The sequence below is a fragment of the Gymnoscopelus braueri genome, assembly GCF_963280865.1.
Source record: "Gymnoscopelus braueri genome assembly, chromosome: 6".
Lineage (NCBI taxonomy): Eukaryota > Metazoa > Chordata > Actinopteri > Myctophiformes > Myctophidae > Gymnoscopelus > Gymnoscopelus braueri.
This window is the reverse complement of record NC_137607.1, coordinates 50,110,059-50,136,764: the sequence shown is the minus strand read 5'-3', so window position 1 is coordinate 50,136,764 and position 26,706 is coordinate 50,110,059. Positions and strand designations below refer to the sequence as shown.

The following is a 26,706-nucleotide window of genomic DNA, read 5'->3' as shown; positions in this document are numbered from 1 at the left end:
ACGTAGTCCTACGGTCCGTTAAATCCAACTGTTAAGCGCAGAGACTTGCGCGGTCCGGGTGCACTTTCGGATTTTTTTTGATCCACTTCCGTTTCCGGTTTGATGACCGGAAATAGAATTATTTGGGATCCGGTTTTGACGATCACGCCCGCTCCCATTCTACAGACGAAACTGAAACTCAATTCTCTTCCTGTAGTTTTTTCTCCTCGCATTTCACTGTTTAACGTAATCCGCTCTAACTACAACATGGATACCCCGTTTGACACGCGATCTTCACTGGGAGATACAGGGAGATCTCGCGGATGTAAACAGACCGTGTAGAGCTCAATCTTAAGGATTTTAACAAGATCTATGGCGACATGAAAAAAACAAAAAAACAACAAAAACACCTTGGCACTGGTGAGTACATTATGAGATTAACCTCTGGCGGTCGATGTGTTAAAAACAAAAAATGTTTTTGTGGAACACAAAACGTCCTGATATTGTGGTAAAGGACATGAATCAGCTGGTATTAGTTTCTAGGTTGTTACCATGGCTTCTCTAACTTGCTGTAGAAGCACTGTAAGGTAACGCTAACTGATGAAGATAGTAACAACAGTTTCTATTAATAAGAAAATAAACACTACTTATATTTGAATAGTTGGCAAGTTTGACCCGATGAAGAGCCTTGGCTCGAAACGTTGTCATTAAATTACATTGGAGCAGATGAAAGTGGGTTTACTCTTTTTTTTCGTGATCTTTTCCAGCACAACCAAGTGATGTGCGTACTCGATTAGTTTTTGTAATAGTTGGCCATGGTAAATCTATAATTATGTGTGGTCATCATAGATTATCCCTTCATTATCTGTCTATACAGCAGCAATGCAACAGCCCTAGTGTGTGAAGCTTGGTCCAGTGCAGTACAATACCTGTCAGGTGTGGTTGCATGACCCGAGTCCTGGTGACCCGAGCCATCTTGTTGTCTCCTTTTGATGGAGCTGCTCTTTGAGCCGTCATGATGGTCTGTCTGCACCTGCAGCACACAAGACAGCACACAGAGAATGAAGGTTCTACTGTAGACAAAATATAACACAATAACTAAAATAACTTTATTAAGTATAATTATCACTGGTCTTGAAGAAAAACATTTTAAAAGAGCCATGTTCAAGTTCAGATAAAATCAGATTTTCAACCGAAGATTTTCAACCGAAGATTCCATCTAAATTTCAAGTTGTCTTGTTACACTACCTCTGTGGTTGATATGGCACTGGCTCCATCAGAACCTGGAGATAAGCTGTCTATTGACGATGAGGCTCCTCGACTCCTGTGGACAAAAGGGACAGATACACAGAAGGAAACAAAACACACACACAAGATTGTTACATACACAGTAATCTGGTCAGCTACCAGAGCTACCATATCGTATCCACTGATTAACCACTTGAGTCCTAGCACCCCTATCTGGGGCTAACATTATGCAACAATAACCAATCTACAAGCTCACAACGCATCTTGTTGCGACAAGTTGTGAGCTTGTAGATTGCCTATTTTCTGTGGAGAGATTTGGTGTGGAGGGAAAAAAGAGCACACCAGGTACAGTGCCTAGTGCCTACTCAGGTCACAGGTTTAATAATTGATTTTACTCAAAGATGAAACCATACTGAGTTTAACATGAGAGGACAAATGTGATATTGCCTTAAAGAAGAGAGGTCGTACTGTGAATGTTTCTTCCTCCTGTACTCCACATCGTGGGATGGAGGGGGGCTGGTTTTCTCTGGGTGTCGACTGCCGCTTTTCCTCCCCCCTTTCCACTTATCCGGCTTCTCCTTTATCCCCGCGGGGCGCCGTTGCAGGCCCACACCACCGACAACCTCCCCATGACCGTTCCTCTCTGGCACGGAGTCCGGTAGCTGCAGGGCCAAGGAAGACGGACGAACAGGGGCGGAAGTGTCCGCAGGAGAAGAAGCTTTAGCCTCCTTCTTTCCGCCTTTGTCATTCTTACCCTGGCACACAAATTGGTACGAATCCAACTCATTGCTGTCAGCCCTCTCTTTTAGCTTGGGGGCCTCCTGGCCTTTGCCCTTCGGTGGGGAGGTTCCGTTCTTGCCGACGGCTGAGGAAGAGGTGGACGCAGCTCGCTCAGTTTCTCTCTGATTGTGCTCCACTCCCCTGCGTCTCCTCTGCTCTCTCTTCTCCTGGCTCCTGGAGATCGGGCCTTTGTGGATCAGTGGAGCTCGTGTTCTCTTCTGCTCGTGTTGGGAGGGAGTCGGGGTGGTGCGGGGAGCAGCCTGGCTGTCCAAACCTTTGTCTGGACCAGCCAATTCAGCACCAGGATGTTCTGCCTGGGCCTGCTGTGACTGTCCCAACTCCTGGTTCTCCTCCTCTTCCTCGTCGTCTTCGTCGTCTAGCTGGGGTCCGGCCTCAGCCAGGGTACCGTTGATCTCCAAGTCAGACCTGGGGGATGCAGATTCACCACTCCCTTCCTCCTCTCCCAGCCCTTCGTCCTCCTCATCCAGTGGCTCCTCCTTGCCGTCTCCGCTGGGCTGTGAGCCAGCGGCTGCCACTCCTTTCTCCTGTCCAATCTCTTCCGCTGGGTGATCCTCCTCCTGTTGGCTTTCATCCAGGGTCTCCTCGGTCACCAGCTCGATGTCGGGATCCTCCCTTGTTTGAGGCTCCACATCAATAACTGCCTCCTCCACCACCTTCTCCCTCGCTTTCCGCTCCTCCTCTTCCAGTTTCAATCTCTCTTCATCCCTCTTCTTCCTCGCTGCCTCTTCAGCTTCTCTGGTGAGTCTATCTGCCTCCTCAGCTTCCCTGGCCAGCCTGGCTGCTGATTCTTCCTCCTCTGCTCTCCTCCTAGCTGCCTTTTCTTCCTCCGCTCTCCTCTGAGCCTCCTCCTCTTCCTCCGCTCTCCTCCGAGCCTCCTCCTCTTCCTCCGCTATCCTCCTTGCCTCCTCCTCTTCCGCCCTCCTCTGAGCTTCTTCTTCCTCTGCTTTCCTCTGTTTGTCCTCGCGTATGGAATTGCACCTGTAAGAGTGTAGAGATATAGTAATACATTATATACGTACAGTATTTACTTTAGTTACACAGGACAACCAGAACCAAGAAAGCAAGGGCCTCTGGAACAGCAAGACTAATACATGTCTGTCTATTGGTTATGTAGATGTACAGTAGATGGATGTGGACTTATCTTTGTAACATAATGAACAATATTAACATCATGACTTTCAAAAGTCCAGACAAGATGAGTGGGTGTCTGGTTCCTGTTACCTCCTGCGTGCAGAGTGTCCTCTGACCAAGGCTTGGATCTTGGTGATGCCCTGTTTGTTTCGATGGTACTCTGCTCTCTGCCTGGAGCCCCTCCACACAGCCTGGATCACAGTGGCCGCTTGCCTCCTCCGCTCCTCTCTGCAGTACCTACGCCATGAGCGCTGAGAGACAATGAGAGAATATTGCGTTGTCACATTTTAGGAACGAGTTCGTTCAGAGTGACACAAAAGTATGCTTCAATTGCTAGATACAAGGACGCAAGGACTTCTTTTACAATTAAGACACAGGCATATTGGAGCAACTTTCCTTATAACGCATTATAAGGAAAATATAGGGTAATACTTTAGGTATGATATTATTTTGTTGACCGTAGTTCCTCAAACAGAACCAACAGTGTTGACTAGTAAATGCGGTTACCTGGATTAAGGTGGCCGCCTCCCTCTTGTCCAAGAACTCTTTCCTCTGCAGTTGGGCCCTGAACCAACGCTGCAGGAAGATGATCTTATGCATCACATCCTTGTGCAGCATGTCCTGCAGTTGCTGACGCTCCAGCTCTTTTAGGTAGACCTGGGTAAGAGGTACAAGATAGGCCCGACAGTAATGACACTATAGCAAAATAAATAATTCCACATCCAATGTTTCTAATTTACATTTTCAAAGTGGAGTTTATCATACAGGAGCTTCAAGTGAAGCAGGAGTTTGCGGGGCCCACCTTAGTTTTGCCTATCTGGTAGTTGGTGGGGTCGAGGCCTTTCTTCTCCAGCAGCACTGCGATATCCTCCTTGGAAGCCGTGCCTGTTTTAGTTAACAGCACCCTGAATTGTTGTAGGAATTCCTAAAGAGACAAAAAAGGCATTTATTACCAGACTTTGATCACTCAGTGTTAGTGGAGGTTTATGCAGTTAACATGTGCTTCAAGATGGATTGTAAAAGAAAATGGATAATATGGTTATAAAATCAAATGGACTGAACAGCAGTAAATGCATTATTATAATGATGGTGCAACCGTGGCCCACAGTACCTGGAAGGTATACTTGGCTCCGTAGCCTGACCTCCTGATGCGCACCGTCTCCAGCATGCCTGTGTACCGCAGCTGTTGTAGAACCAGAGCCTCATCCAGACACATCTCCTTCTGCTCACACAAACATACAGAAAACATATCTGTCCATTACCAATCAACACACACAATTATGACTATGATAAACAACCACAAACCGTTCAGATGTTCTGGCCATCAGTGATGTGGCAACAGCTCTTACCTTCTCAGCATTGGAGCGAATACAGCGAATGAAGAAAGGCTCCGCTCTGCCCAGAGTCTCCAGGAGTTTGGTCAGAGAGGCCTGAAACACACAGTGGAATAGGGTGGGGGCAGGGTTAAGTTCAAGACGACTGGTAGAGGGGACATTGGTAAACTTGGTAGAGGGGGCATTGGTAAACTCGGTAGAGGGGGCATTGGTAAACTTGGTAGAGGGGGCATTGGTAAACTCGGTAGAGGGGGCATTGGTAAACTGTGTAATGTTGATGTGTATACTATGCTAATCTTTGTGGTCACCTGGAACTGGGCACTGATGCTGGGCGGTTTCTTCTTCTTGTGTATGTGAAGCAGACTCTTGGTGGTGCGGTCATGCAGCGTTAGACCCACAATGAACTTCAGAGACTTGGAGTCCAGCAAACTCTGCAGGGTCGAGAGTAAACCATAATCAGGTTTCATTTATTCAAATATGACATGGCAGGGTGCACAATATGAAAACAGTGACTGACTCTTGAAATGCGTCGATGTTCATGCAGTCATAGGACCCTAAAGACCCTGTGCCCGGGTAGCTCAGTCAGTAGAGCGCTTTCCTTTGAATTGCAAAGTTCTGAGTTTGATCCCGGGCACCACCAACGCAGCATACGAGTAGCATGGCATGGGTAACTATGAGCAGTAAGTAATGTATTTGGAGCTGACAGTAAGTGTGGCACTCCACCTCAGCAATTCATCTACCAGTGATCTAGCGCCTTGTAAATGGGATAGACACCCTCGTTGCTTGGTTGATACCGACAATAAGCCACATTGATCTACTTTCTCACTTACTGAAGGAAAGCTCTCTCTTTCTCTTAATCCTGTGTATATATCGTATGTAATGAATTCTATCTATCTATCATCTACAGTATATAAAGTATATAACTTAAAAAGGAGGGAGTTTGGTATAATTATTTTCCTGTATGACACCAAATAATAACAATTTAATATTTAAACCAGTAGGATAAGTTTATGTGTTTCAAACTGTAATGTGAGAGCATCTTATTTCTGTCTGGGCTGAGCACATTTCTGTGTGATCAGGTTTACCTTAGGGATGATCTGCTTCTGCTTGGTGTTCTTGTTCTTCCTGTGAGGAGAATGGCAGGGAAGGAAAAGGAAACAGGGATGTGTTAAAAGGGGACAGAAGAGGTAAAAATATCTCATTGTAGCTGGAAGATGTGAGGGTTAGTGTGATGGGTGGGGCTTCATCATGCGCTGTCAGTCAGTGAACATTATGCCAGAGATGCACCTGAATGATGGAATGAATTATGGAATGAAATGGGGTTTACACCGTGGAAGAGGGGAAGGATAATAGGAAAGAAGGATGCTATGTCTATGGAGGCACAGAGAGACAGAACATGACCTCCAGTCAGCCAATCAGTCAGCCCTGAAGAGGTTCGACACGTCAATAAAGCACTTCCTGTTTTTCTGTCTTCCTTTCATCATCAGGCAAGCAAGTCTAAATTTAAGTTGTTTTTTGAATTCTACTTCTGCCATGTATCACTTGCTTTACATTGTCGCATGCTGAGTAGCCATTGAGGTCAAACTATCTGGGACACCTCACATTCCTGTAGATGTCGCTTTGCTCGTGCAGCAATTAATGGATGCATTCAAGCCATCACTTCTTTAGCCTTTAATTTAGCCATGTTATCTACAAAATGAATACAGCACACAGTATAACACACACATTATGCTAATACAGAACACAGTGGCAGTAGGACCTGTGTCTCTGATCTAGGCCTTCGCCATTTTATTCAAGCTCTAATAACCAGTACTGTCCTGTCGTGCTCTGCCTTCTAAAAAGAAACCTGGAATCCTCTAAGGGAGCCTTTGTTCTCAGACGCATTCACAGAGAGGTGTGGTCCCACTTTGACAAGCTATTTAGTGAGCATGTGTGTCTTGTGTAATGCTTTCTGTCTACTGTCTGAACAGGTAGGTAGTGTGTTTTAGCCAGGTGACTTTGTCAAAGACTGTGTGAAGGGTCATATTTGAACCTCTGATTTTAACAAAGGTATTTGATGGTGATAGTTATCCACAGATAAGTTAACAACTCAAGTCATATTTTGTACTTTAGCTTTTTGAAAATAGCCAATCTACAAGCTCAACGTGATGTGACACTTTGTGAGCTTATAGATCTGCTATTTTTGAAAAAATTCAAACATTTAAAAAACCTTTGGGACACCAGGGTTAAAGTGGTTGAACTGGTCTAATCATCTGGACTGAACTATTGGTCTAAATGAGTCTAAGCTGGTCTGCATTCATCTAGGTAAGTCAAGCTGGGCCCCAAGCTGGGCCCCTACACACTGTCCGACATTTGAAATAGTCTGGCTATGTCTGGAGTTAACTGAGCCATGCATGGGCTGAGCCAGGCTAAACTACAGTAGACTGGACTGGACTGATCTGGAGGGGGGTGCCAGGGTCTTGTCTGCCAGTCAGACTCACTGGAGGACATGACGTGGGAAGCGAAGGCGACCCCAGGACTGTAGCAGCTTGCGGGGGTCCTCACCGTCCAGCTGTAAGTCCTTAATGGAGCTGATGATCTGGGCATGCATGTCTCTGATCACACATACACCCACACACCAGTACAGTATAGAGGAGCGGAGAGGCAAGGGAGGGAGGGGACAAGAGCAATGGGATCGGGAGGGAAAGGAGGACAAGGGGGGAAGAATAAAAAAAAAAGGAATGTAGGATGCAAAAGAACACCTCTGTTAGGACACCCTTGAAAATAGAACACACTGCCACCGATACAAAACAGCTCATTACAGGAACAACACACTGCAGGATGATTGGGAGTCTGACAAACCGACGCGTTTAAAGTCTCACTCTGATCGTGCATAAAGAATAACGCACATTTGTTCTTTACTCTCCATCTATGTATTCAGGATCATTCACAGAAAGCAGTCGAATTTGACAGACCACCCAACCATGCTGCCTTAAGCCCAATTTATACTTTGTCACACTATCAGTGCCGTTCGCTGGTGAGTGACACCACCATACAACAAAGTATAAATTAAGATCAGAAAAAGAAACACACAGAAGAGGGGGGAGGGGGTTTGTGCACGATGGCATTAGGATTCAAGCCTGTATGCCAGTGCTGTAGTTGTAGTGAGCATGCAGAGCTGAACCAAAGCTCGATGTGGTTGGCTGTCTCCGTCATGCTGGGACTGGTGGTTGTCACCAGTGAGACAGCAGGGTTTTTAGACCGTCAACAAGGGCTGGTGGCGTCTTTGTTTCTTTAGTTCCTTGATAGTACTCGTTGTTACTTTGAAGACTTGGGGTGAAGAGGGGCTGGTGAGGTTAATATGGAGGAATCTCCAGTTTCTCCGAGCTGGCTCATGCATCACTCGCATACTTACCCATCACCAAACCAATAACACCAAGGAGGTCAAGCAGGAGAAGAACGGGGTACTGTAATATATGTATTAAGGACACACTGAAATTGACCTCCATGCCTTACTGTCTAAAGGTATGACGGGATTTACCCAAGTTAATGAGAGGAAAAAGGTTTAGCTGAGTTCAATGAAGAGCTAACAGAGATATTCCTGTTTATTCAAACTGACCCAGTCATTTCAGATGTGAAAACACTCAAAACAGGAGGATAGGAGGCCATGTTTCAGAATGATCACCACTCAATAACAGTGCTCAGTTCCGTTCCATTCGGAGATCGCTCACACGTCACTCTCTGTCTATTTGACAACTAGGCATGTCTGTGTGCATGGGCTATGTGTGTATGTTTCTAGCTTTCCCAAGGTAATGTCAGTAATCTGGGCAGCTAACCAGAGCAGCCCCGTAAAAACACCTGCTAGTGTTCTGAAGCAAAAATAATAAACTTGGGAAAGGAGTGAGATTACTGCAGTTATAAGCAGGGAGAAAGAGGATTACAGTTAGGAAACTAGGAAAGACTAGAATTCTAGAGTGTGAGGGTGGCTTTGTCTCACAGCATCACGCAGTATTAATGCATTGTACTTCCTCTAAGAAAACGCCTTACTGACCATCCACACTGTATGTCACATATTATGAGAAGCATTTTACACTTTTGAGGAAGCTTTGTTTTGTAAGTACATTTGAGTTGTAACTGGGGCTGCACCTATCGATTATTTTCTTAGCTTTTATTCTATCGATGACTTTTTTGATTAATCAAATAATCAAGAAGCAAGTTTTCTTTATATCAACGAATCAATGTTAATTCTAATAGATTTTTTATAATCAACTAAATAGATTAGTCTGACTAACCACCAAAGCCATATTTGAACTGTTGCACCTCTACTTGAAACCACCAATGCTTGCAGCATTTCTGAACTGCTCAACACTGCTTCCTCAGGTGACATGTGAGCAAACTCGGAATGAGAAACTTGACTGGTGTCCATTACCCCCAAAATGAAAAGTACACACACACACACACAGTTCCCTTCCTGCTTGACCATATCCCTTTCCGTTTTCTGTCCTGGCCTCCGAGCCAACTTACTTCTTACTCTCATAGCTAGCAAAGATGTCTTCAAAGGCCTCTAGAGGGCGATCCTCTGAGTGATCAAAGTAGAAATCGAGCATAGAGGCTCGTCTGTGGAGGGGAGAAGGAGGGGAGAGAACCACAGACACTGGGGTCACCGAAAGGCGGGAGGAAGCAGAAGATATGGGCAGGCCAGATGAGCTGAAGGAGGATTCATCTATTAGTGTGATGAATCTGAGCCATTGAATTCTGTTCAACTGAACTTCGGGGCGTTAATTTAACTCTAAAGAGTTATGGGTTTATTTTTGCACTCTCAGAGTTAAATTAACACTGAAGACTTCAATGTGCATTGAACCGCCTTCAGCTCTCTGAAATCAGTCCCATCCTTCTCCGACCCATGCAGTACCACATAGTGAGTGAAAGGTCCACAGTCCACGAGGCAATAAAACATTTCCTCCAAGATTGAGCATCGCTAAGGGAAACATTCACAAGTTATTACAATGTTTATATTGTGCAATACTAGAGGAAATGGTTGCAGCGGTTGAATTTCTGTTCAACACGAAATGGAATTTGTCCCCCGTTTTTCTCCCTGTGATGATGAAATGTTAATCGAGGAGTTTGCAGCGATGCTTGTCAGTCAGGCCTCGTCTCCTCCATGTGCAGTGGTCCACAAACCTGCTGCAGTTTACCTCCGGGGCGAAGAGGCCCGTCAGCTACACGATCAATATACTGCATATTGATGACATGCCAGGGTTTTCCTGCGAACACACAGTACAGGTACAGTGTGTGTCAGGGGAGGGGCTGCTTACTTGTACATCCGCTCCACTGGGGTATTGGACCTTTGAAGCTCTCCTAACGGGGTCCTGGAGGTGGGGCGAACGACTCCTAGAAGATACACACACGTGCAAACAATTGTTGGTTTTGCAAACTTTTGGGGACATTGCATGAACCGACATTCATTCCATATCATTTTGATTATGTTAATTATTTGTATTTACTTTCTATGTCGTCCATGTCATGTTCCTGTAATTATCCCCATGTGTGTCTGGAGCTAATCACACAAACCGCTGGACCAGTAGGCCTAGAATATCACTCCACCCCAATTGTTTTCAAATCGGCTTTACGGTGGCCCTATACAAGCCTGCTTTACATATTGACCTATAACTCTTGTCTTGAACATTAGGTTGTACTATCCTTTCTCCTGGATTCCTTGAATCCTGACGCAACTCCCCATATACAGTACGCCAGGCGCATTTCCTTCCTAATACAAATTCACACAAATTGCTACTCAGTCTATGAATCATACAGATTTTTTTATATTCCATACTGGATTGGCTATAATTTTTTTTTTTTTTATACTTTATTTTTTTCATATGGGCACCACAGTGAGTAGTCATATCACTACAAAGACAACACAAAATACAACGTTGGGACAAATCAGGACATAACAAAACAAAGAAAACTAAACAACTAAAGCACCAAATGAACACAAAATAGACATCGTTAACAGGGGAAATAGAAACTAAAAAACAAGAAAAAACAAACACGACAAAAAAATAAATTTAACTGGAGAAAACAAATAAAACAGAAAAAAAACAGAAGACAAGGTATGGAGGCACATAGAGACTAACCCATGTTCAAGTTCATATTCTTTACCACTCTTTTTCTCCAACTAAAAACATCCGGGCAAAACAATCATTAATTAGGTCAGTCCTTCATCAAGTGCCTGATAATAATACCAGTACCTTGTTAAAAGTGCTCCCCCCCATTTGGTTGTTGACTCTTCCTTAAATATTTCCAATGGTATTCTATATACTTTTAGTTAGGCTGAGGTGCTAAATCTTGCATTATGGTCACCCCCCCGTCCGTGCCCACACTTTCCATGTAGCGCTCCCATTTAGCCCACAGAGTACTACTCTTACTAAGATTTCCTCTAATTTTATATGTTAACTGCTCCATTACTTTTATTTGTTCCATTAATTCCCTCCATTTATGTACACTAGGGCTTAGTTTTTTAAGCCAGTTTTTGGTTATAAGTTTGAGGGCCGTTAATCTTAATATTTTAATGAGGTATTTGTCTTCAGTTCTGTCTATCCCCTTTGGTATTTTACCCAACAGGATATATTCATGACTGATATTTGCCTTAATTTTCAAAACTTGTGTTATTGCCGTACCAATATTGTCCCAGTACTTTTTCAAGACCGGACAAAACCAGAAGATATGGCTGTAGTTGGCATGGTTTTCTCCACAGTCTCTCCAACATTTTGGTGTTGCTGATTTTTTAAATTTAGCTAATTGGACTGGTGTAAGAAAATATCTCATTTGGCATTTCCATGCATATTCTCGCCAGAACTGAGACGCTGTTGTCTTGTGTAAAGATATGCTTATATTTCCCCATTCAATTTCAGACAAGGTTAAATCTAGTTCTTCTTGCCATCTTGTTTTTTCTCTCAATTCTTCTGGTTTGTTCTGCCTTTCCAAGATGTTATAGAAAGCCGAGATTTGGTGCTTAACCCTCGTACACTTATAATTCTTAACCAAGAACTGTGTCATGGGATGAAAATCTGTAATATTTTTCTTCTGTCTGGTGCTTTTCTCGATGTAGCTTCTAACTTGCAAATATCTAAAAAAAATGAGAGTGTGGTAGATCATAGTCTCTTTTAAGTGACTCAAATCTTATAATTCCTTTATTATCTAGAAATTGCCCAAATATCCTCAAACCCTTTTGATTCCAGGTCCAGTTGGGCTCACGTACAGAGGAAGTGCATTAAACAGAAATAGAAATCTAGGAAGTACATTCATTCTTATAGTATCGATCCTTCCCATTAGTGACAAAGGGACTAGGCTCCATCTGTTCAAGTCTTGTTTTATTTTAGTTTCTAATTTATCGTAGTTAAATTTATACAAAAAGTGCATGTTCCTGGGTACTTCTATTCCGAGGTATTTAACTTTTTCTCTGTCCCATTTCCATGGGTATTCCTTTTTAAACTCTGCAGGTACAGGTGCTCCCAAACTGATTGCTTCACATTTTTGCGTGTTCAATTTGTATCCTGATACTGTGCTATATTCTTTAATACTTTTCATTAATGCTGGATTGGCTATAATTGTAGCAAATTAGGTTCACACTATCTCGGGAGTCATGTGACAATGAGCATCAAACACCTTTTTGATATTCAATACAGTTTACCTGTAATTGCCATAAAAATGAGACAAAAATGAGCGTGTATAGACTGACCAGGGTCACATGACTGTGGTCATTCTTTTGTTTTGGTTTTGATCTAGATCTCATTTAATCTTGTTAATCCACATTAAAATAGCCTCCTGCGTCAATGGGCCACTTCTGAGAACACAGAAATAGTCTGTGTTCTCAGAGGATTGAGGCTTGGAGGAATAAGGGTGAAGTCTACGTAAGCCTCACGTTTCAGGTCTCTGTGTCCTCTAGTGAACTGACCTTAAAAGACTAATTACAGAGAGAGAGCGAGAGAAACGTGAGAACTGTAATACTGTGAAGTTGTGGTACACATTGTACATGTAAAACACACTCGACAGCCTGAGAGGTCAGCCAGCTATGGTACCAAAACACGCACATTAAAATCCTTTAGTTAATTTAACATTGAGGATTTTACTGTGTGGTAAGTCTTTATAGACATTTCACAGTTATTTAATTTCCGAAACTGGTTTACAGTGACTATGGTGCATTTGATCTACAGAATATTAGTATATATAGTATATATTATAATTATATACAGTACAAATATATAATGTATATATGTGTATATTGTGCGGTATTATAACTATAGCCTATATTGTCTAATGTCTATAGTAACCTTGCAATGTCCCTTGTGTGAATATAGGGGCATGTTATTGACGTCTCTGCACTGGTTTCAGTGGAACAAATTCCTTAACATTGAAGGGCCATCCACACTAAGCACTAAAACTATTGTCTGCCTTACACCAATTGTCCGAGTTGCTCCAGTGCTTTCTTTTTACCTGCTATGTGTGTCTTGCTCCTGAGATGCACCGGACCAACCTGATTTTGGTTTGAGGTGCGGTGGAACCTACCTTTAATCCTCACTATAACTATATTGTTCATCACTTTCATCATTATAGTTGTGGTGTGGAGTAAAAACGATTTAAAAAATAATATCTTTATAGTTATAGTGCTTGGTGTGGACAGCCCATTATTGTACTTTGTAAAATGGTATTCTGATTGTAAAGACTATAAACAGTCCACCATTGCAATACCACTAACTGTACAATAACAGAGTAACATACCTGCAGTCTTGGCTGCCCAGCGACGGCCAGCCTCGTTGAAGGCAGCCATGCCTCTGACGGTGGCACGCAGGATTCCCCAGCGGAACATGGCTACTGGGTCCATGCCAATGAGCTGGCGCACATAGGCCCGGTCGCTGCTCCGTAGGAGGGCTACGATGTCAGGACGCATGTGGTCTGTATTCTTCTCCCGGAAGTCCTGATGAAGTGAACGATAAATGGGGAAGTGAGAAAACACTAAACAAAAGCACTAGGCTCTATTTAGGTGTAACTTAATTTGGGACAAATGAGCCATGTGAAAACTGCTACTGATTACGTTGTTATTCAGCAATTCTGTCACATTTAACATGTCACTTCCATGAATATTGTTTATATTAGACAGCTTGAACTAAGCTTAAAGTGCTTTGTTGGTAAAAAAAAAAAATTGCCACACTATTTAGTATCTGAAGTGTCCATCTTTACCTTAACCTGGTACTTGACCTTCCCGGCGAAGTGTTGAATGACAAAGGCGGGCTCCATGACGGGAGTGGGGACAAAATACTTATGTCCTTGGTGTTGCTGCTTGAATTTGTTCAGCAAGGTTTTATCTGTAGCATGTGGAAAACTAGAACAGAGATAGAGGGGTAGGATTGAGGACCAGGATAAAGGGATACAGTACAGGCAAAGTGTGGAAAGGTTTCAATTCAGTTCAATTTGAGCCAATACACCCGATAATCCCTCACAGCAGGGCAGTTTTCAAAACAGGCATTTAACCAGCAGTAATAACATACCCAAAGAAATAAATGTATAGAACAGACATTGCCATTCATACTATTCGCTGCGTTTCTGTGTCAAATGCCAAACAGGAAGTAATCAAGCCATGGGGTCTCTGTGGCGCCTTTGTTTGATATGAAGATGTGTTGGTTATGGTATCCATAACAATTAGCATCATCGGGTCCCTCGGCTAAGTAGTTGGCTGTGGGTGCTTATGACCTACTTTTCTAACTCTGCACAAACCTATTAGTCAACAAGACAAGACAAGACAGGGTCTAATAACGGCCTGGCTCCCATACAGATCTCGGCCTTCATGTGGCCAGCCTGTGACATCAGTCAACAATGATTCCATCTTTGGGCAAGGGTTCAGGCATCAAACACAGGGCCACCATTCATTCATTATTTAAAAAAATAGATAAAGTTAAATATTTCAAAGGAATATAAAACATGTAAAACACTACTAAGACATTTTGCATTGATCAGTACAGCAGTGATTATCTCCGGACAAACAGACACACACACACACACACACACACACACACACACACACACACACACACACACACACACACACACACACACACACACACACACACACACACACACACACACACACACACACACACACACACACAAGACGGCTCGCCTACAATAGAGCCATGGCAACCCAAGAAACTAATTTACATCACACTTGTCAGACACCATGAGAGTTAAACCCTTCCAACACATACAAAAACAAACAAGTTTGTGTTAAATTACTGTAACACTAAGGATGTTACTCTATACCGCTTGGCTATTGCTGTTACTTACTTGCTCTCCTCATCCAGCAGGTAGAGCAAGCCAGTGGGCTTCTTACTGATGAGGTGGATACAGCCTACGTTGTCTGTGTAGTCGATGTTGTGCCAGGTGATGCCCTCGGCCTGGTACTCTTCCTGCATGGAAAAAGGACATGATATTCAATTAAACCAATCCCTGAAACCAATTCCATCTTAAGTTACATAACCGGTTTAACTGACAGGTTAAAAATACAAGATGATAAAAGCTGATGGTGACAACCGTTATAATTTTTATTACCATTGTGTGCACCAAAAACATCCACACCCTACAAAAACTGCTGACTGACTGGTATGTTTAATAAATTTAAAACGTTTTTGTGTTCTGGCAACTCATATGTACTTTATATTTTGTTTAACCAGTTCAGCAGCAATTTTATTGTCATCAAGTACGTAACCAACTTATTCCCAATTCAAGAAACCAGTAGTAGTTATTTGGATGACATTGGAAGATTGTTGTAAGGGTTAAGAGAAGAGACTGTAATCAGGTCAGAATCTAGGTCTATTCATCCCAGAGAACAAGGCTGCAATGTACAGACAAAAGGAGAGGCTCACCTGCTCTAGTTTGAAAATGTGCTGGTTGAAGTAATACTGCAGCTGCTCGTTGGCGTAGTTTATACAGAATTGCTCAAAACTGTTGGTCTCAAAGTCCTCGAAACCGAATATGTCCAGGACACCGATGGACAAGCACTGGAAAACAGACATGCCCACAGTGGAATGTTAAGCTTGATTCATAGTCGATCGCACAACGGTGTTGCTTGCCAGATTTTTAGTGACATTCAGTTCTTGTCGGTAAGTGATACCATCGTACTATGGAGTGTAAAATTAGGTTTTAACAAGACGCTATTAAATGAGGAATGTATGGCCGTAATCACCTCAGACATCTACAACACATGTCACCCAAGTGTCATGTCACATAGATTTTAAAAGGTGGGTTCAATATCGTTTCTTAATTGAGCAAGACTCACTGGGACAGATTCCACCATGTCTTTCTTGTTGAGCAGTGCATGATTGATACGCAGAACAATCCAGTCAAACAAGGCGCTGTACAGAGACTTTGCCATTGAGTCTCTGGCTGTAATAGCCTGATGGAAGGAGAAGGGTTGAAGGTTACTAATAGTGCTGAAAACGATAATCGATTTACTGACAGAAACATTATTAAACATTATTATGTAACTTTCATAATTGATTAATGGATCTTTTTACAAGCAGAAATAGAAAACATATTCTGGTTACAGGTTCTAATGGTAACTTTAGCTTGCTTTTCTCCATTTCATCATCATAATGGGGTGTTTTTATATAACATAATATAGAATAAGTGAGCAATATATTGACATCCACCGGCGGAGATATAAAAAGTCAGGAACATTGGACAGCAGTTCTAGACGGGTGGCGTACAGAAAGTAGGAGGGACACACGTACTGTAGACACTAGACACACACCACTAATTAGAGTGAAGGATAACGCTGTTACACTAATGACAGGCTGCAGAGATGGATGGATGCATGGTGCCTACCTCACTGTGGCTGTAGGAGAGAATCAGCTTGTCATTCACTGTCACCGTTTTCCTCTTTGTCAAGGCTTCGACCAGCAGCTCCTCTTTAACCTGGGAGGGAATTAAGACACGTCACAAACAATACATACCGTAGCTTACACTTAAAGAGTAATTACAGCTACACTTTAAAATCTGAGTCTTAACTTCTATTGCACAAATGTAACCAAATGGACACTCAAATGGACTTTTTACTGTGTACAGTGTACAACACACACACACACACACACACACACACGTTACCTTGAGAAGGTCTGAGAGAGTAGCCAGGACCTCCGGAGGTCCCACGTCCAGCCCCTCATCTCGGCCGGTTGACTTCCTCCTGTAGGTCACGTTGCCCAGATACAGGATGGCCGACAATACCGAGAAGATCCTGCACCACAGAGGTGAGCGTTCAATGCAAACAAAGAGCATTCTCCTCACACTCACAGTCTCATAATAACATGTGCAAAGTCTATGCTTAACATGCTAATTATGGTCTATTTTGTGCCGCCCATGCCTCACTGAACTTCATAATTCCATTATCCACAGAATAAACAAAGAGGCGTTTCCTGCTGATACAGTGTTTAACACAAGGCACAATGTGCAGGGAGCTGAAGGGAAGTATTATCTTTAGAGAATACAGTTTCCATCATAACTGTCCTTCAGTTTATAGATGTAAGGACTATATTCTGTGTTTTATGTAATTGTTTCGCGTTGTATGCTTGCAGATCTGCCATTTTCAAAATTTCTTGAAAATGTTTTATCTTTTCGAAAGGTATCACCTATAATGACATGGCCAAAATAGGGATAGATTATCAATCGATTATTTAATTAAATTACAGATTATCTATCATTTGGTGGCCTTTACAACGACATCATTATAACAAATATTCAGTGACAGTCTGCAGATGTAGCTCTCCTCCATTAGAGGAGACTGCGCTGCTTGCGGCCGAAAGGTTCCCGGTTCAACTTCCCAGACCGGCAGGAAAAATCTAGGCAGGGAAGTGAATGCGCAGTGAGCCTTGAGCAAGGCATTCAGACTGCGGTTGTATTGGACAGCAGCTCCCAGGTGTGAATTTGTGTAATTGTGTGAGTGTGAAGGGCATTGCTGAAAAACAGCATCTGTGCTCAGAACACCTACCATGGATAAATAAAGGTTTAAAAACAAGCAAACTGTATGTCCACACTCACTGTTTCTTGGTGGCTGGCAGGAAGCCCACCATCTCCATTGCCTGCTGCAGCCTCTCGAAGTCATGACGAAGGTCCTCCTCATCTTCTATCTTGAAGTTTTGCTGCAGATGCAGAGACAAAGTGGAAGTATTAAGACAGACGATTTTCAAATGCTTCCGGTCATACAGTCTGGAGCACGGAAGCTCTGTTGATGATTAAGGGGGAAAGCGGATGCCCCCCCCTCCTTCCGTTTTGACTTTATAGTCGCGGAAATGTATCCTAATATAAATCAAAATCATCTAAGTATATATAAATAAAATATAAAGATACATAAGGTGTAGTGTCAGACTCTATTTAGCATTTGCAAGACTAGAGAGACAGTGAAGACACAGGAAGGAAATAATTTAAGGACAAGGAGGGATGAGACAAAAATGAGAAGAGTCGAGGAGGAAGGAGAGTGGGTAGGATTAAGAAACAGAAATGGATGAAAGGGGGAGAGAGGGAACACAAAGAATGCCTCATTGACATGCAGCGCACACATGTGCAGGAAGAAGGAAGCATGAGGCCCATTCAACAGCACGCCAATCACACACCCCGAATACCCACTCCCTCAGACTCAATGACAACGCCACCTTCCAAGGTCACCTCACATACCACGTCCACCCATTCATGCAGTTCAATGTCAATTGACGCAAATTTGCCAAGAGCACATTCACAGAGAACACTGAGAATATTCTACTAACAAGATTAAATGCATGGCAATAATTTAAAAAAAGGCTATTGAATGGCCATTTAATTCTCTTTTCATTGACACATTTGGCCGGTCGTTCACTGGCAGGCCAGTCGGTGTGAACAGACAGAACTGAATGGATGTGAATGAGGAGCTTTGACAACATACTGGCGGTGTAGAGATGGAGCAGTCTTTCAGTATTTGTCGTAAGACCTCGTTGTGGGAGGAGCAGCACCTACCTGCTTGAGGTAGAGGTAGTCTTCTGGTGGCAGCAACTTGAACTCCTTCCTTTCCTCCTCAGACGCACCCAACAATAGGTAGTAAAACACGTGGTAGTTCCTGGAAAAACGCATATGCACGTACACACAAACACAGAGTCATCAAATTAAACTTGTTTTCAACCAGGCTTTTGATTTAGGAAAAACATCCCTGTCACTGATAAGGTCCTGTTTTATAAGCAAACACTTTAATTATTAGAGAGTGGACAACACATCAGTGGATACAGTGTTGAACTTGAAGTGCAGTCCTTGGAGTGCAGATCTCCGTCAGGCCTGGTTGGCCACCCAGGGCCCACAAACTTTGGAAGTCAATCGGATATATATATATTTTTTAAAGAATCCAAAGTCAACATTCTGCCAAGCTAAAACAAACCGATGCTCAGCCTTATGCAACAAGCTGATACAATCAAGTGCTCTGCACTGCACTGCTAAAAGACTGGTATACATTTGCCAGTCTTGTTATCAGTGGGCCAGTAGGTAGATACTATTGTAGGTACTGTAGGTACTGTGTATTGTAGGTAGGTGGATATAGTTGGTAGGTAACAAGGTTATTAGAACTGAACTAAATTAAAACTAGGTGTGAAAAAATGCATTTTCAGTCAATGCCATCGTCTAATTACAAAACTAACTAAAATAAAACATATACAGAAAATTCCTCTAGGTGTAGTCTTTGTCAACAAGCATGAGGACGCATTGCGACTGGGAAGGCTAGAATGAGTCATTCACAAAGTGATTCTTCAATGCCTATATAGCTTGAGGAACCGAATAGAACATGGCGCCTGTTTCTTTCTGTTGCCCCATTACTTTGAATGGTGTCCTCAAGCTCGATTCGGTTCTTAAACTTGCTCCCCGCATTTTATAGAAGAATAACTGAAACTAATACTGAAACTAGCAAACCCATTCGTGAATCTAACCGAAAATAAACTGAATTGAAAACAACAAAAAAGTAAACTAAGGAAAATATCTAAAGTATACGGTGTAGTAGGTAGGTAGGTAGGTAGGTATGTAGGTGCTGAAGGCGGGAGTGCTTTGTTGTGCAAGCACACAGGACAGGTCACAGGAGTAATGCATTTCCATGTTTATCAGGAAGAACAATGACATCATACAACACACTCACTCCTGGAGCAGACAGGCCTGATGTAGCATCAACACAGACTACGTGGACTGTGTGATTAACTGTAGCGTCTGTGGGTTGGCAGTGAGAGACGATTAGAGAAAGTGTGATTGTGACTGATATAACTGGTGCCATACCCAGGGTCTGGAGGGGATTTGGGTGGGGAAAGTGAATGAGTAATGCCCTCTCCTCTTTCAAAAGCTACTGTAGAGATACCCTTGAGAAGGCGCTTTATTAAAGGCGCTGATGAAATTGCTTGGTTCTCAGTGGCCATTAGCAATTGCACGCGAGTTGTACAGGTTAGTACTAAAGAAGAGTTCAGCCCAGTCGGGTTCAGCCCAGTCGGTTTCAAATAGAATGTTTTTTTTTCTAATTATTTCTTTTGAAATTAATTAATTAAAGAAAAATGTATTCTTTAAAAAGGTGAAAATTATATTTCTTTTGTTAAAATAAGTGTTAAATAGCTCTATATTCTGATAGTACTCATTGCTATAGAGTGTTTGTTCAGTAACAGGAGTTGTCTCGCTCTTTGGTAAACAGAAAACACATTTTCAGGTCGGGATACCAATTCTATCCAATCAGGAGGGAGAACTCGCACAGGATACAGGATAAACAAGTGAATTTGGAAGTGGTGACACAAAGAATGGGCAGACAAAATTGGAACTGTAACACTATAACATTTTAGCTGATAAATGTGTACTCTCTCCTTATTGGCTGAACATTTGCAACCCACCAGATAATGTGTGTTCTGATTATTAAAGAGCTGGTATACTCCTTTTACTGAACAAACTCTATAGCAATGACTACTATGATAATATAGTGCTTTAACCTTTTAACAAAAACCTTGTTATAATATATCACTTACCCTACCTTTAAGCAAAAGTGAATTCCTTCCTGGGTGGGTTATAAATGACATTACATATTATTCTGTGGATGAGTGAGTCAATAGGCAAATTAGTCATACTATTCCCTGGTATGCTCTCTACTAAATGTATGACAAGGTTTAAAAGTAAACAGTTAGTCATACTAGTAGCAGCCAATCAGGAGTCTAGTCTGCTATGAATGATAGTATTTCACATACGGTAGGTGAGTTACAACAAAGGGACACATGATAGCCAGGTACAATAGCTGTGTGCAAAAAGGAGACTAGTAGCTCCTTATACCAACAGAACAGGTATTTTGCATTTGTTTGTGTAGGAGGGCAAGTTAATGCTTAACTCTGTAGCTCAGACAGGACTGTACTGTACGTCACATCAAAGCAGGGCTCAGTAAAAAGGCATAGGTCTTCATGAATATCATAAGTGACACACCCAGTTAGACTGTGATCTACCCTGTCTTGTTTACGTCTGCGGAGATTACCACCACTAGTCCAGTTCAATGGCAGCTTACACGCATTACACACTGATCATCCCAATGATCCAGGGAGGAGTCAGAATGAGCCTTTGGATGCAGTGTAGGCCTGCTGAGCATATTCCATGTGACACCATTTCCAAGCTATTCCTCCACTCAGGCGTATGCAGCGGCCACAGAATAAGTAACAGTGAAATATTTGTATTATTATTATGATTTATTAGCGTGTAAACCATTAAACGTGGCTTCCTTTACAACGTATAAAGTACATGAACTACCACAGGGTCTACTACAACCCCAGGTTGCTTGAAAGGAAATGTCTGGCAGAAGCCCAATGCATTTCTTTTTCTTTCCTTTTTTTTGGCTGAAAAATATGAATTGTTGACACTGACAGTTCATCTATTAAACTACACCATCTAAATAAATACAATATTTTCACTTCTACAAGCATTCAAAATCATAGACATTGTATGGTCAAATAACTGTTTGTCTTAGGACACTGCTATGGTAATCATCACCCTTGTGTGTACAGATGACCAGCTAAAACAAAAAATTCTAATTGATCAATAAAATAATGATTCCCTATTTTTGGCAAAAGTTTAAATTCCTTTCATAATATTTCAACTATAGTGAAAATAGCCGTTCTACAAGCTTGTAGATCTACCATTTCCACTATTTTTTCCACGACACTGCTGTGCAACGAGGTATTAAATAACGCTGAAGTGGTTAATCAATTAATTGAAATATTGCTGTTAAAAATCGCTAAGAAAATAATCGATCGTTGCAGCCCTACATCAAAGGCTCTTAGGGAACCTCCCCATCTCCCCATGTTTGTTCAGAGGACCCCCTGAAGGTCAATGTGGGTGAGGGATCGTGACCCTGCCTGTTGCTCCTCACCTCTCATTCTTCTCTCTGGAGACCAGACGAGACTTCTCCAACAGATACTTCTCCACCACAGCCCTGTAAAATACAGAGAGAGAGAGAGATATATAAAGATGGTGACCCAGAATATGACAGGAAGAAAGGGTGAGAAACAGGGAAGGAGAAATGAGCGAGTGAGAGAAAGAGGAGGGTGGGGAACAAAGAAGGAAGAATAGGGAGAAAGAAAGAGCATCAATCACTTGATACTGAATGTCGGTCATCTGATCCTATCACTCAGCTGTTTGTGTTTGTGTGTGAGTGCGTGCATGCGTGCGTGTGTAGGGGTCAAATGTGAAAGTGGGCTGGTAATGAAATGACATGGAGAGGGGAGGAGGAGGGGAAGTGAGGACAGATGGTGAGAACAATAAATAGTGAACAGAGGCTCCATATATTGGATGGATGGACAGTGAACGTGAAGCAATGCACACAACATCACATAACACCACACTACGGCACCCACAGACAATAGCCTCAATATGGAAATAATCTGATTTCAGAAGTACGGGAATTCCCTTTAAGATGGCTTTTTTTTAAATCGTGTTGTTTACTGAAGACTGGGAGAGGTGAAATCAGAGACCTACTGTAGTGTCACCGGAAAGAAAAGTAAAAAGTAGATGTCTGGATTCAAACCTCCAAAGTCACAGATTAGGCAGTGGTGTTGCCCACTACAAAAGTCCTAGGTTATAAAATGGGGCTAAATTTGATTTTACACGAGAGGACCATAGCTAGAATTAAAACTACATAGATGTCAGTCTTTTATGACACCCTAAGTAGAGAGTAGAGAGCTGAGGTATCAGGGACTGTTGTTGTATGTCTGTGAGAGCTATAACGTCATACTGTATGACCACGTTGGTCGCCAAAATTAACTCATTTTGAAAAAAGAAAAAAATCAAAATGCGGTCATGTGATGAAGTGCTGTAGACATTGGGCCAAACCACATGAACCCTAGTGTCCCTACTCTGGGGGCAAACATTCAGTGAAAATAGCGGATCTACAAGCTCACAATGTGTCGCAATGCGACGCATTGTGAGCTTGTAGATCTGCTATCTTCTGCGAAGATATTTAGTGTTGACCTACTTAGGCCTATTACATAATCGTCTAATCGCAATTATTTGAGAATCGCAATTACTTTTGCATAATCGTCATAGTCGTTTCCATGTTGAAAGATTTTCACACATTTTCAAATATAAGAAAAAGCAGAAATAGCTCATCTACAAGCTTGTAGATCAGCTATTTCTGCAATTTTTACATGTATAAAAATAATTAAATTTGTCAATTATTTCTTTGTTTATTTCAGTTATTTGTCATATCTGCCCTGTGCAATTTTTGATTACGAAGCCTTAAAAGGCTTCATATGTTCCAATGTTCAATACCAAAAAAACAATTAAATCGTTAATCGCAATTATTTTAGTGACAATTAATCGTCAACTAAAATGTGTAATGGTGACAGCCCTAGGCCTACTAGACCACTGGGGGACTCTGGTCAACTAAGTACAGGTATATAGTGTTTAAGTGGTTAAGGAAGAGGATGTGTAGGACTGCAGAGATACAGTATAGACATCAAATAGGTCAATTAGCCAGACGACTCTCTCCTACTTTCTAACTGTGCTTTTCCATCTCACTTTTGCCAATCATTTCCCCTGCACGCTCTCTGCTAAAAGTAATGACATTCTGAAGGAGGCCAACCACCGAGTCTGACCACAAAGAGAAAAAAAGGGGAAAGGGACGCGCGATGTAAAACTAATGTGTGGGGTGTCATGTGTCCCAGCCGCAGACACATTGACATAAAGCTGCAATCCATGATGCTAAAAAATAAAATGTCAAAATAGCAGATCTACAAGCTCATGTGTCAATGTGAGACAGGCTATTGCGTTCGCTATTTTTGTGCAACACCGTTGAGCTAACAGAGCCTGCAAGCTTGCTCAGGGAATACATTGAATCAGGTAAAAATTCACTGAAAAAGTAATTGATAATCACCCCTAAAAATATATCTGTAGTTAAGTTGCAGCCCAAAGTACGTATCCGCTCTCTCAGTTCCCAATGAGGAAGCATTAGATGGAGAGAGAGCCACAGTGAGGGAGATAGAGCATCAAAACATCCTGTCTGTCTGTTTGTCTGTCAGTCAGTCAGTCAGAGAGCACAGCGGAGCGGAACATTAGCTAGTCCCAGTCTTCCCTTTGTTAATCTCCTCTATAGACTGTGAATGACTGCCACTGGAGATAGGCAGACGGCAGGCAGCCTTTGTCAAGCCCGATGGGCAGCAGTACGATACTGGAGCAATGAGTGTCCAGAGGGTTCAATGCACTATAAGAGATGACACACTATAAGGAGGGTTGGCAGCACCAGCACTTCCAATGGTATTGAAGGTGTGTGCGTGTGCGTGTGCGTGTGCGTGTGTGTGTGTGTGTGTGTGCGCGCGCGCGTGTACACTGTAATTGTTGATGTACACTAGCGGTAGATTGTGTTGCTTGTGCTTCTGAGCCTTAAGGGGGTTGGCTGCATAGTGCAGAAAGGCCTCACCTAACTAAATTGGACCCTTATTGGATTACTGACTGCTCTCAGGATGAGCAATTCAATAGAGGGCGATGAGACCTGGTGCTATTAAGACCTAATCAGGTTGAGTCTGCCCCATTACTGTGACCTCATGCTGAGAGGCTGGTGCCACAGACATGCTGCCGTTTCCATGACCATGTCTATTTTGTTCCTTTTATTTCTGATAAAAACACAGTTGCTTATAGAGTGATGAAACGCCTCAACAATCCAATTCACTCATTCTTGGCGAATTTGGCCATAATAATCAAATCTTTTCTGTAGCCCCATGCCACATACTGTAACTATCTAGAACCTCACAGAATTACATATGAGGTGTTTTTCAGATACTGTGCTGTGCAGCTGCTCTCCTCGCTACTTCCTGGGCCGAGGAGGAAGTGAGGAAGTGACACTGGCGCTGACCACATTGACATCAGCGCTCCTGACCTCAGACGAAAACGACTGCTGAGAAAAAGGAAGAATGTACTTGTGTCTGCATATGTAGCCCACAGTATGCACAGAGAGCAAACAACAAATAAACTGCGAAGAGGAAGGTTGTGGTCCAAAGAGAGGAAGATGGTTCAAATGAAAGAACACGGGAAGAGGAGGATTCTGAATGCAAAAACAAACAAGTAGCACAGATAATTGTCCATGTATGGCATGGTAATCTACATGGTAATCCACATTCTGGCTACACTGAGAGCATACAGGTGGCTGTTGAGTGGATAACTACAGTCTTTGTGCACGCACACATACACACACACACACACACACACACACACACACACACACACACGGTTACTCACCCTCGGACCACGCCACTCTCCAGGTAATTCACCTGGATGAACTTGCCAAAGCGGCTTGAGTTGTTGTTGTGGGCCGTCTTGGCATTCCCAAAAGCCTGGCGGAGTTAACAGAGGAAGAGAAGACAAAATACATGGATTACTTTCTATATTTGTGGCAAGGACAAATAGTCAAAGAAAATTTTCATTACATATCCTATTACATATCCTAGTCAGCGTTCCCCAATAATGTTTTTTTTATGAGCAAGGCTAAGAATGGCTAAATAAAGGAAAAGATATATATATGTAAATATATGTAAATCTAAATAAAATAAAAACTAAACAAGATGCACCGGATGCCGCGTGAGTTCGGCCAAAATAATGGTAGGAAAAACACTGCTAGTTAACCATGCGTTCAAATTCAGTACACCTGTGGCTCAACAGAATTGCAAAAGCTACTCTGCCCCCTCTCTGCTCAGCTCATCACAATGCAGCGCATCTGCATTGCGATTGGCTATTTCCGGCACAACGTAGAATAAACTACACATAAGAGTGACAGGGAGAAAAAAGTGCATAAATAATGGAAAGCTCAACTATTCGCTATGTTCAATGAATGCACCTCAAACGTTCAGAGTCAGAGTGTTGCATTGGGGAACACAGCATTCTTGCGCTGGAAAGACTACACCTCAATCAGAGCGCCTTGGAGTAAACAAAAACAACAACAAATCACTGTGGCAATAAAGTCACCCCAAAGTCCAGAGGTCAATACTCGATGAAAGCAGCAGCTGACATGACAGAAGGGGTGGGGCTCTGTGTGTGTGTGTGTGTGTGTGTTTTGGGGGACTTAGTTGGGGGGGGGGGGGGGGGGGGGTGAGCATCTGTAACTCGTTGTCCCCTCTTGCCCTCCACTAACTATCTTTCAATCCATCTCCACCTACTTTTCTTTAGTTTCTTCCCTCCATCCCCCTCTATGCGTTTCCTGTTTTAAACCCTGCCATTTCCACCTTTCTTTCATTCAGTGTGTGCATGTGTGAGCGTGTGCACTTGTGTATTTGTGCGTGTGCGTGTGCGTGTGCGTGCATGCGTGCGTGCGTGCGAGACATTAGGTCAGTGATGATAAATGAGCTTGGGAGGGTCTATATGTATAGCAGTATCAGACCAAAGAGAATTAGAGAGCACCAGGCCTGGGGCCAAAGCCAAACTCAGCCAGGGGTGCACAGAACTCAGCCACCAGTCCTCAATGAGGGGCCCTGTTTACTCCCATTGATGAAGACACAGAAAAGCACTCTCTTTCCCTGCTGCACATACTCGCATGTATAAAGATAGCTTCTCCCTCTCCCTCTCCCTCTCCCTCTCGCTCACACACACACACACACACACCACAACAACAAAAGACTGCCGCACGGGAAGTTGACTCGGTGCATGTTAAATAGGACACATTGTGTTGTCAATAGCAGTTGCA

The 26,706-nt window shown here is 42.7% G+C and overlaps 1 protein-coding gene across 1 annotated transcript in view; it reads right to left on the bottom strand.

The window, feature by feature from the left end:
* Window positions 1–26,706, bottom strand: part of LOC308087532 (myosin IXB) — an 82,305-nt gene that overhangs the window by 13,942 nt on the left and 41,657 nt on the right. Inside the window, 24 exon segments of the mRNA XM_080431466.1 lie at window positions 909–1,012; window positions 1,228–1,303; window positions 1,696–3,006; window positions 3,250–3,410; window positions 3,667–3,816; window positions 3,962–4,084; window positions 4,271–4,381; window positions 4,509–4,589; window positions 4,802–4,924; window positions 5,579–5,618; window positions 6,974–7,087; window positions 8,997–9,089; window positions 9,788–9,863; window positions 13,254–13,449; window positions 13,713–13,854; window positions 14,814–14,935; window positions 15,392–15,526; window positions 15,805–15,921; window positions 16,353–16,442; window positions 16,632–16,761; window positions 17,562–17,662; window positions 18,510–18,609; window positions 21,910–21,972; window positions 25,269–25,363. Of these exon segments, the coding sequence (XP_080287592.1) occupies window positions 909–1,012; window positions 1,228–1,303; window positions 1,696–3,006; window positions 3,250–3,410; window positions 3,667–3,816; window positions 3,962–4,084; window positions 4,271–4,381; window positions 4,509–4,589; window positions 4,802–4,924; window positions 5,579–5,618; window positions 6,974–7,087; window positions 8,997–9,089; window positions 9,788–9,863; window positions 13,254–13,449; window positions 13,713–13,854; window positions 14,814–14,935; window positions 15,392–15,526; window positions 15,805–15,921; window positions 16,353–16,442; window positions 16,632–16,761; window positions 17,562–17,662; window positions 18,510–18,609; window positions 21,910–21,972; window positions 25,269–25,363 (3,854 nt within the window).